The following is a 12,098-nucleotide window of genomic DNA, read 5'->3' on the forward strand; positions in this document are numbered from 1 at the left end:
ATCTTCGATATATCTAAGTTTGGTTGGAGATTAACTCATCTCTAGTTGTTCAGGCTTTTAAATATCTTCTTTGATGTTATGTTCCTTAAAGAATAGATGGGATGATTGCAACATTCTGATTAGACAAATGAACATAATGATCACTCATATGTATAGAAAAAGAAACCATTGTGCTGACATAATGGCTAATGTAAGGATCTCTTTGAACACTTATATAGTTTGGTTAGATTTTTCCTCCTTTATTAGAGAGCCTTTTGTGAGGAATCTTAATTGATCGTTTGGCTAATGATCGTTTTCCTATCTCCATAGTCGTGTCATATGGACTAAGTGTGCTTTTGATTTGGCGGTGGACATAATTGATTTTGATAGAATTGATTTTGAGAGAATTGATTATACTTAAAATTGAGTTGGATATGAATTGATTTACGTTTGGATACACCCATTTAAAAGTGATTCTTATGTATTAACGATGTTAGGCCCTGTCACACATCGGAATCAGAAAGCAAGTTACATAGAAGGCAAGGGTAATATAGGTAGATAAACATGTCACACATCTTTAAAATTTAAAATCGATTCAATCCCACCGCAAAAGCTCCATATTATAGCTTCAACTAGAATCATGTTTTGGAAGTACAATCAATTTTCAATCAAACAATCCGAACATCTTAAAAAACAAAAAATCATGTTTTCAGTGCTTAAACGCACGTTTTCAATGCTCAAACGCGTTATAAACACATACTAAGGTGCCATGTTGTTAATGTTGGTTTCCTTGAAATCCACATTATCTGCTTTGTGAAAGTCCTTGGGAAAATTTGGCATCACATCTCTTGGTGAGGGGTACTATGAATCTCTTTTTCTTCTTTAGAAGATGTAAGGAGGATAATAACCATTAATCATTGGATCTAAACCCGGATTTCTTAAAAATGTACCAATGGACCAAGGATTGTATACTATATACACCCTCCGGTCACTAATATAAGCAAAAATCCACTTTTTAGATACATTCAATTAATGATGTATGTGGTCTTTATTATATGTCACATACATCCTTAAATGAATGTATCTTAAAAGTGAATTTTTGCTTATATTAGTGACCGGAGGGTGTATGTCTTTGAGATAGTAGAGTATCTAAGAAAGATTCATTTGTTTGACTTTGAGTCAAATTTTCTAAAGTTGTCCTTATGATTAAGGATATAGTAGTAAGACCCAAAAAAATAAGAAATATTTGATTTTCTTTCTTTCCAAAGTTCATATGGGTTTTGTTCAAAATCCTTCTAATAAACTTTGTCCAAAATATAGCAAGAAGTGTTGATGGCCTCATCACAAAAGTTTTTTTCAACACCAGCTTCAATCAAAATAGGTATAGCCATTTTTTGCAATGTTTTACTTTTCCTTTCAACAACTCTATTAATTAAGGGAGATGTCATTCTCGTAAAAAAAAAATAACTCTTGAACGATTCATTTTTAAATTCTCCTCCATAATCATATTGAGATATTTGCATCTTTCTCATTCTGAACCTTTGTTTAAAAAAAACTGGTATCTACTAAACTATATAGGACAATCAATGTCCATTTTTTTTACTTTTTTGCCCTTATAAGGGTATTTTCGTCAATTGGTAATTGGAAGTCTTTCCCATATATATGGAGAAGATAGAAGAGAGAAGAGGGAATGGGAGAAAGAAGAGGGAACGAGAGAAGAGGGAACACAGAGCATGTGGGTTGTTTGTTTCTGTTCTTCTTCTTCTCCGATTGCTATCAATTACCCCAACTGATCAATTGCTATCAATTATTATCCTCAGGTAATTTTTCTTCTGAAAACAAACAACTGATCAATTGAGTTTGTTTCTGTTTCTATGTTTCCTTCTCCTATTGGGTTGTTGTATTGAATGTTAGAGGGTTGAATTTTCTTGATTTCATTTTTGATCAACTGAGGTTGCTTTCTCATTTGATGTCTCAACAATTGATGATGTAGATGGGTGCTATTTCATAATTATTAAGAATGGATTGTTGTTTATGCTTGATTTCTCCTTTTGTTCCTTATATATCACAATTGTATTAGTTTGGTCTCTAAATTCTAATCGTGAGAGTTGAGTCCCTGTTTTGATCTCCTGGTAGTGTTATTTTTTCCAATCGGTTGAAATAAACTTCCAAATTCCTCTTTGATTCATGATTCTAATAAAAGTTGTGATACTTTAATTTTCAAGCTCCCTCTAATTGTTCCTTCAAAAAAAAAAAATGCTCCCTCTAATTGTGAATGCGTGTATGGACTTTTTAGACCAAGTAAGCAAGCACCATAGACCTATGTTTATAAACTCATTTATGTTGTCTAAGTGATCAGATATGATTTGAATATATATATATATAATGATAGTGAAAAACTTTTTATGCTGCTTGGTGCAGGCTAGAGAAGTTCTAACAGAGGTGCATTTCCTTCCCTTTAATCCAGTGGACAAGTGTAGCTCCTTAACATACATAGACACTGACGGTAATTGGCACCGAGTAAGCAAGGGAGCACCGGAGGAGGTAAACAAATAGACCTTTCACCGGTCATATTTGGCATCTATTGTTTCACATGACAATAAGTTTTTGAATTTCCTTTTAGATTATTGATTTGTGCAACGTTAGAGAAGATGTGAGAAGGAGAGCTATTTCCATTATTGATAAATTTGCTGAACGCAGTCTCTCTTCCCTTGCTGTTGGTAAACAAATAAGCTTTTCTTACTTCTTATTAATGATGACTTTTGATTGAATGAATCAAAATAAATTTTATGAGGAATTATGCATATTTTTTTTTTGGTATAAGTGATATAAAATAGTGATATAATATTATCTAAATATGCTTTTAGTTTCCCTCTAGAATTTGCTGGTATAAGTTAGAGAGCAGATTTTTGAGTTGTGACCATCATGTTCATTTACGAATCATATTTTTATCCAATAATTAGGAAAGGATAATTTATTTTATAATAAATAACCATCTATCTTATTCAATGGTTTATGCATTCAAAAATTTTATTAACGATTAAAACAAAATATATTTATAGGACCATCTCATGGCTCAGGATTGACTTGGCATATGAGAATTAAGATTTCTCTTGACACAACAAGGTGAACTTAAGAGAATTTCTCTTCAACATCTCAAACCTCTCTCGCACTTTTGTACTTTCATGCAATGTAGTTAAGGCTATTTCAATTACAACTTTAACCAAGTTTGCAAAGTTCAAAATTACATGTGACATACCAAAAACTATGTTCCTGTTGTTTGTTGCCATGCTTTAAAATTGTTTATTTTTTTATTGCGGACAATGGTTTTTTTGGGATGTATGCCATTGTGATTTCACTCTTGATTTCAAAGATAAGAAGTGAACATGATTTCATTCAAATGTTAAATTGTTGTAACAGTTTCTTTTGACAGATTGGTGTGTCTTTTTTATCAATGCTTCATTAGCTATCACTTGTGACAGATTTGTAACTTTTGCTTGCTCTCTTTGCAACTTGTTTTACAATATAGTGTGGATAGAACTTATAGTCTTCATCTGAGTTACCAATATCCAAAGATATTTTCACTTGCTATGTGTATTGCAAGTTTTGATATGAGGCTATTGAATTAATGGTAAAGCAACGTGGTAGTTTCTTTTGGTTCCTATGGATTATTACTAAATTTCTTCTAATTGTAGCATAAATAATGCAAATTAATTTGTTTTTTCTTGCAGTCTCGGACTGTTGTGGCAGAGAATTTACCTGACGATCATTCCCATCAAAATCTTCAGAAAATATTTGCCATAGTCGAGAGGTGGATTTACTCTCTACACTTTCTGTTTAATTATATGAATTTCACATTCTTGCAGTTTCTTACATTTTGAAAATGTTTTATGTATTGATGGATGATCTTTGAACAGCGTCAAAACAATCAGAATATGCCATCCCCAAGAACCAAATTCTTCTCGGCCGAAAGGTGATTTTCTCATCAGTAACAAGGTACAAAAAATATGTCATATACCATATTACTATGTTGTCTTGGCAGTCAAGGGTGATGCATCTCTTGAGTGATAAATGAAAGCACCCGTAGCACCTAGAGAATGTGTCCTGGTAGGTTTGCATAAAGACCTTGAACCCTGATATCTTCTCACTCTAACTTGCAATGAATAATTCCAATACCATTCGTATTAATTCATTTTTCTTTTTATTTTGTGAATTGGATCCCTGTCTTCTAATCTTTGTTCTCTCCAATCGAATACAAACTATAGGAATGTGTGGATGCAGCAGATGGAAAACCAACAGATGAAAATGTGGACTTTACCTGTCTATTGAAAATGCTGATGCTGATCTTAGAACTTTGCCTTTCAGCAATCTGAAACGAATTTCAGGAACAAAGAGTAGAAATCAGAATAAAGGTAAAATATTCATGGATGTATGCAATCTGTACAGTGTGCTTCTAACTAATTTGTGCTTCTAACTAATTGGTTGGAATTTCATATTGATTTTTAGAGATACTGTGCATAAAATGCGTAAGGTCCGTGGTTCAAACCCCGGCCACCGCCAAAATCAAGATCTTGAATTCATGCATCATGAAAGAAAACTAAATAATATGGGTTCAGATCTGGTCCAAGGACACTGGCACTAGAGCAAGGGCTTTAGGCACCCCAAAATTTGTAGGCCTCTGAATCTTTTTTCGTTTTAAATATATTTTCATAAGTCGAATTTTTTAAACATTTTTGCGTCAGAGATAGACTCTCACAAACTGATGAATCAATATTTTTTTTAATGATGATGAATCAATATTTGATTACTAAATATGGGCAATGAATATTTCCTTAAATAAAGTTACACATTTACGGTTCTTAATTTTTATATTTCTTTGTCAACAAACTTAAAAGGCTCGAATTTCAAATTCGCTTTAAGCCATCAAATTTCCCTTCATTTACACAAGATTCATAGAGAGTTAGACGATGAGATTTCGCAATTTTTTACTTGCAAAATTGCACTGAGTTGGGGAAAAGTGCATTTTTCAGGTTATTGATCACTTGGCTGCTCAATCCTATATATTATCAGGCAAATCCCCCAAGAAGGTGAGTTGCAAAAATCTCTAAACCTTTTCTAAATTGACTAATGACGCAAAGTCACCTGAGAGATTAGGTGTGTCTTCGTGTCCAACACTTCACACGCGTTGGTGTTCGACACCAACACTACACCGACACCGACACATATATTTGTTAGCATTATCAACAACTCCTCTAACTTTTCTTATGTCAATGCTATATTCTGAACTAATAGACATCATTTGCTTATCAATCAAATTGGCCACAATTTCTGCATCAAATTCTGAAAATGCAGCTCTGCACATAAATTTAAAGTTAGTTACTTACCTAGAGCAACAAAAATAATTTATGTGCATATGCAATTAGGTATATGAATGAATTTTCTCATAATCAAACCTGAAATCTAGGTGTTGCTTTCTTAGTAGTGTTATCAAATATCAGCCACAACGACACTATGGCGGGTTGTGGTGGCAGATTTTAAATTTTCTGTTATGGTAAATGGCGGCCGATATCCTGCCATTTCCGCTATAATTACGTCATACAGAACTGTAATTGCGCCATATAATGAGGTATGAATTAAAGTCTTTATGCTTGAAAAATATTGGTTATTGCATATTTGACATGAGTGCTATTCGGAAATAACTTTCCAACAAACATAAAAAAAAATGAAAACTTAAGCAACTTGGTTTTATGTTTCTTTTGAAACTGATTTGTGATTTGTGATATTTCAGCACTAAAGACCCTTTCTCATTAGTAGCAATGTTGGGCATATTGAGTTCTTGATCTTGGATAAATAGGTAATTAACCAAGCCTTAAATGATTCTGATTAGTCGATGTTCAATTTTAGTCTTCATACTTAATCTAATATGCAAAGACGTATGAATAGGGAGATGAGATACAAGTGTCCATGAACTGGCATTTGCAAGACCGGCTGGTTGGTTCCAATTTGTTAGGGACAATCACCTACAAGAGGACGACAAGCTGCTATTCGATTTAGGTGTTCCTCCTACAGTGTTGTTTGTGGAGTTGGTCCGTAAAAATGATCTTGCTTGAAGAAAAGTTCTAAACTTTTGGAAATTGTACGCTGGCATGTATATTTTGTATAATATTTCGATGACAATGTTTTGAATGTGGTTTGGATTTAGTAATCCAACCCTTTTTTGGTAACCAACCTTAAATTGGTTATACACTACATGACAACATCTATATTTCTGCTGGAGTACATTATGTACGCAATGACAATAATTGTTATGCTATCTTTAATGCCATGTCTTAGACCATGCATCACAAATATTCGGATTATGTGACCTTCGTTCACAAATATCTGTAATTTGAACATATCTCCTTTAGAGTTAATTTTTTAAAAAACATGTAATTCAACCCGTGCGAAGCACGGGTTTGTAACTAGTGAATTTGAAATAGTCATCTAAAATGAGAAGACCGTATTTCTTTCCTCCAGACTAGAAATTTTGATAGGTTGAAAGAAATCAATGGGAAGCAGTTCTAAGGGTCTGTTTGGTAACACCTAAAAAAAAGCTTAAGCTTATAGCGGATAGCTTATAAGTTCGTATGACAAAAATAGCTCTGTTTGGTAACTATCTTTCACCAGGAGCTTATAGTTTATTTCACGAGCTTATAAGCTATTTTTCAGACGCTATTCCAAGTAGTGTTTGAACTTAGAGTTTATAGCTTATTATTTTAATCAAATTCCACTTTTATCCTTTTGTTGTTTATTTTATTGCCTTTGTGTTTGGTCCTGTTGCGCAAATCTTTTTAACTGCGTATATGCCTCCCGTTGTTTTTTTCATAGAACATATTACATTTTTTTTTTTCCTCACGACAACTTTAAATAAGATTTTTCATTCCAATCAAAGAAAAATAAGTTTTTCATTCTAGTATACCTTCCGTTGTTAATAATATAGTACATATAACATTCAGTATTTTTTTTAAGAGATATTATTCATTATAAGTATCTATTATTTTTTTTACAAGAGTTGTAAGTATATTTATTATTGTTAATAAAACATTTAATAGTAATCTTCTAAACAAATTCATATAATAATATCTTCTGATAACGATATATTGTTACGTATAATTATAAAGTACAAAGACCTAATTAAAATGAATTTTAGCCAATAATTTTTTTTAATAAATTTAACTTCTTAAAAAAAATTAATAAATTTAAATTACTTTTAAAAAATAGTAAATTACTAAATACATAAATATTTTTTTTTGACCAAAAAGGAGGTGCAGCAAAGGACTGCTACCTCAAAATATTATAGATAGAGAGAAAAACACAAAGGAGGGGGACATAAAACCAAAACCTCCTAAAAATTAACAAACCTAAAATTGGGTAACCCAAGTCTATCTTGACCATAAAAGCTTTGAATGCAGGCAGGGACCTCCATCCAAATAGTAATACCCTGGATATTAAGACCCATTGAAGCGAGCTTATCACCACATCTGTTCCCTTCCCTATAGATATGAGTAATGATATAGTTCATGTGCTGGAGGATTAAGAGACAATTTTTCCATCTGTTTCTAAGGTCACAAGGAATCGAAGTGATATTTTTAGCGGCAAGCACCACTAAGGAGGAATCAGTTTCAATCCATAGGTTGTTCCAGCCTCTATGATGAGCTATCTCTATTGCCCTCATAGCAGCAGATAGCTCTGCAACGAACGCATTACCCACTCCCAAGTTCTCTGCAAAACAAGACAAGAAGACCGAGTTTGATATATATATATATATATTATGAATTAAAGATGACCTTTTATGTCATTTTACATTTATCACCTAGTTGAACGCTAATTTTACCAAACACTTCAACTAGCTTATCAGCTATCAGTCATCAGCTATAAGCTATCAGCTATCCGCTATTTTTACCAAACAGAACCTAAATGTATTTTTTTACTTTACTTGTTTGGATGTGGGCTAAATGTTATTACTTTACTTCTTCTTTTTGATGCTTTATAATTGAACTCTATTTTTTATTTTATTTTTAAAATATCTTGTGTTGAGAGAAACATCTTTTGTCGTTTAATTATAAGTTTCATTTTGGCTTATTCAAAAAAATATATGTGAATAAAATTATCACACAAAAGAAAGATCTTAGATCCGCACTTTAAAGTGTGAATGAAACTTTTTTAAGGATAAAATTTTAAAATATTTATAAAAACAAAAATATATTACTGTAAAAAAAAAATAAATAAAAAAAAAAAAAAAACTTAAATGTGTACGTACGTAGGGATGCAGAAGTCTCTTCATGATCTGATTCTAAATGGATACTTCCGAGAATCACGGTTTCTTTGCTTTTCCCAAGCCAACGAAACATCATGTATTAGTTTACGTTAACGACATCACATTGAAGACGAAATTGAATCCCATCATGGCATATCAGTTCAAATGGTTTAAATAAGAGTCGTGCTAACAAAAGCATAATGTTAAATACAGTCTCTATTCTTTGTTGTAAAATATTTATTTATAATCAAAGTTATTATATATATATATATATATATATATATATATAATAATTTTGATGCCCCTAAACAAATGGTGTTCTGGGTTGTTACCTCTCAAGCCCGCCCTCAGGGCCACCCCTGCTCAAAGAAACAAATTATCTGTCAAGAAATACAAACCAAGCAGTTAGCCGATACCCAAACAAGTCAAAGGGTTCGACCACCACTACCGACAACCATGAACAAAAATGGCATTATTAGCCCTTAACCACCGGTAGGAATGAAATTTAACCTTCTCCATAAGTTCCATAGTGGAGCTATGTGAATTATTAAACAGTCAGTTATTACGGTCATTCTACACTAGCCAAATACAAAGAAGTCAAAGTAACTGTAAAAAAGATCGACGCTCCCTTAAACCACCTAAGTTACTCGAAAATTGGACAAAATGAGTCTGAATACTTTGATGATCAACACGTGAAACGCCAATCCAATTTCGAACCTACTGCCAAAGAGAACTCGACAAATCACAATGAAGAAACAAATGATGCACAGTTTCCACCTGATCGCAACATGCCAAGCAAAAGGAGTTTGTGCTTGAAATGATTTCGCGACTGAGGAGGGCACAGAATGCCCCCCCCCCCCCCCCCCCCCCAAACATCAGGGAGCCACTGCCAATGATCAGAAACATTAACCTGCAAAATAACGTTAGAAAGTAACAACCTACACTCCGCTAACATCTCCTCCTCCCACACCCACAACCTCCTCCTCCACTGCCAAGCCTCACCCCCTCCCCCCAACCTAGAGGGAACATAGTAGCAACTGAAGACAACTTGTTCTCCGCTAAGTCAAACACTGCCTAAAACATTGACAGACAACTTGTTCTCCGCTAAGTCAAACACTGCCTAAAACATTGACAGAAAGGCACATCTCCTAACCACCTATCAAACCAAAAGAAAGTGTCAGCCTCATCTCCTACCTTACGGGACACCATCTCCGAAAACCACCCAACACCCTCATCGCCCACTCCATCCCTGATCTTAGTCACCTCCCGCCACCAAAAAGAACCACTCAGACCCCCAACCTCTCTGCCTCCTCACCATACCTAGCAGCCAACACCTATACCAAAACCCACCTCTGTCAACTAACATCCTCCATCACCATTTCCCTAAAAAAGATAAATTAAACTCCCTCAGTTGCTTAACCCCCAGACCTTCAGACTCTTTATTGAGATAAACAATATTCCAATATATCCAAGGAATTGGAAAATATTGTATGATGATAATTGTTAAATAGCTAAAGATCAGGCAAACAAGTACCCTTATGACATGGTAGGATTTGAAAATGGAAAGAATTTTTTTTTTATTAATTCTAATGTATCAAATGTATTTATCTACTTGTATTTCTAGGATAAAATTTCTTCAATGAACACAATTAATGATAGCCACCGCTACTAAAAAAAATCAGAATGGTATGGTCCAAGAAATAGAAAAGAAAGAAACAAATGTGAGTCACGAGGATCGAAATTGGAAAGGCCCACTGTACATGAAAAATTGTCTTTGTCCTCCACATTAGCACATGCATCTGATAACTCAGACCCTCTCCCACGTTTTGGTTCCCCAAAGATTGTGATTTAGAGACAACTTTTGTTTAAGAATCGTGATGATTATTTTGTTTTTTAAATCGAAAGCTTACTTTCAGATCTTATCGTAAACTGCCATATCAAAGATTTCTATCACTAGTTTTATGTTTGAAATATGATTTTTGGACGTCAAAATTTTGATGATGTATGTTAGCTTTAATAATATATCTATTAACTGAGTTAAATTTACGGAGATTCTTACAAGTAGTTTTTCTGGGTATGTTTGTTAATACTTTGATTACTTAGATATAGAATTAGTTTTGACATGTTTTTCATGTGTGAAAATGTGCTCAATTGCAAAAGTTTTTTTTTGAAAAAAACAAAATGAAATATAACTCAACAAGAGTGGCTCTTTCCGCACAAGTTGTGCTGAAAAGAACCACCCAAAAGAATTACAAAGTTATGAGTCTGTTGCTATAAAACACAACAAAAAAACCTGAGAAGAAACTACTCCCTAAGACCCATACATAATAAAGGGTTCCTCCACCAGTCATTATAACTGAAAACAGAAGTGAGTAACTTAGCTTTTAACCATAAAAATGACATAAATTTAACATGCTCTAATAACTAGGCCAAATCTTGAGTTATGTTCTTAAAAATCTTGTTATTTCTCTCCTTCCAAAGGACCCAAACAGTAGCATGTCAAATCACCTTAAGGTAGGCATAAGTAATCCTTGGTAAACCGGCATAGTGACCGAAATGATGAAAATGAGAAGCAACCAACACAGGGGAAATAAAAGAGATACCAACCCACTGATAAATGAGATACCACAAGCTACCAAAGATGTTGCATCGGAAAATAAAGTGATCCACCAACTCCGGGCAACCGCATCCACCAACACAAGCATTGTCATCTAAATGAAGAACGCTCATTCGAATCAAATTGTCTTTTGTTGGCAATCTGTTACGAAGAATTAGCCACACAAAAACCGAGACCATAAACGGTACTTGCTTCAGCCAAACCATATCAAAAAGACCCTGCTCCGTAGGTGTATTAGATGATGTGAGATACTACTAGGTGCCTCGAACAGTGTAACCATTGATGGATCGGGAATCCATCGCCACCTGTCGACAACATTTTCCTACAAAACAATGTCAGATAGCAAGGCTGCTCAATTGCAAAATTAATTCCTAGAGCTAACAATGAACGATAAAACTTTCTCTTAATGATTTCGACATGTTTGGTTTCTGCAAAGTTAATTGAGTTTGTCTTCAGAATTAATGTTTTTAATCAAACTTATTTTTCAAACTTATTTTTTAAGGAAAATTTATTTGTCAACTTATTTTTACATTATATCTAACCATAAATCACTTTATTTTTAATTCAAATTTAGTTAAAAACAAAATCACTGCTACAGGATCAATTTATCCAAAACAAAGTAAATTTCTGGCATCAGAATCAGTCGTGCATAGGGTTGAGTATGCACAAATTCAAAAAATGTTGTTTTTAGTCATTAACATCGTTTTAATAAGTCATTAATCTTTGTAAATAAATCATTATTTTAAGTAAAAAATAGATAGATTCTATCTCGTGAGCATAACTCAGTTGATAGGACAATGCATTATTATATGCAGGGGTCTGGGTTCGAATCCCGGATACCCCACTTATTCATCTTATAAGGTGAATTCTAGCCACTAGACTACTTGACAAAAAAAAGGATAGATTCTAAGATGAATGCTCTATGAAGTCTTGATCACCATAAACAATACAATAATTAAGAGTCATTAGATTAATTAAAAACACAAATTTTATTATACATTGTATACACTAAATTATACCTCTCTTCTTTTTCTTCTCCTTCTCCTCTCTTCTTCCCCTTGGCTGCCCTACTCCCTAGGGATCCAAATGTGTTAAAAAAAGAGAAACACCGACTCCTCCCTCCACCCCATTCATGACCCTACATCTTCACCATATGATTCGTTTCTTTTTTATTTTACTCTTGCTTATTTTGATTTTAGTTAAAGA

At 33.5% G+C, this 12,098-nt stretch overlaps 1 protein-coding gene across 31 annotated transcripts; it reads left to right on the plus strand.

Annotated features, from left to right (window-relative positions):
* Positions 1-1,509: 1,509 nt before the first annotated feature.
* LOC11411210 (la-related protein 6C) lies at positions 1,510-6,357 on the plus strand. 31 transcript variants are annotated; one of them, XR_005646362.1, is made up of 12 exons: positions 1,514-1,799; positions 2,401-2,523; positions 2,603-2,699; positions 3,042-3,105; positions 3,462-3,610; positions 3,711-3,790; positions 3,897-4,086; positions 4,245-4,391; positions 4,486-5,066; positions 5,272-5,605; positions 5,768-5,833; positions 5,923-6,357. XR_005646362.1 is itself a non-coding variant. In XM_039834568.1 (7 exons), the coding sequence occupies exons 1-5, from the start codon at positions 1,670-1,672 to the stop codon at positions 4,350-4,352; spliced, it is 474 nt and encodes a 157-aa protein (XP_039690502.1). In that variant the 5' UTR covers positions 1,510-1,669; the 3' UTR covers positions 4,353-4,391; positions 5,768-5,833; positions 5,911-6,357. The 31 variants fall into 31 exon arrangements, 2 of the variants coding, with proteins under 2 accessions (XP_039690502.1, XP_039690501.1); XR_005646357.1 differs by lacking the exon at positions 3,462-3,610 and having other exon boundaries at positions 1,521-1,799; positions 5,272-5,350; positions 5,444-5,605; XR_005646359.1 differs by lacking the exon at positions 3,462-3,610 and having other exon boundaries at positions 1,521-1,799; positions 5,272-5,350; positions 5,459-5,605.
* Positions 6,358-12,098: the final 5,741 nt, after the last annotated feature.

The sequence above is a fragment of the Medicago truncatula genome, chromosome 5 (assembly GCF_003473485.1).
Source record: "Medicago truncatula cultivar Jemalong A17 chromosome 5, MtrunA17r5.0-ANR, whole genome shotgun sequence".
Classification (NCBI taxonomy): Eukaryota; Viridiplantae; Streptophyta; class Magnoliopsida; order Fabales; family Fabaceae; genus Medicago; species Medicago truncatula.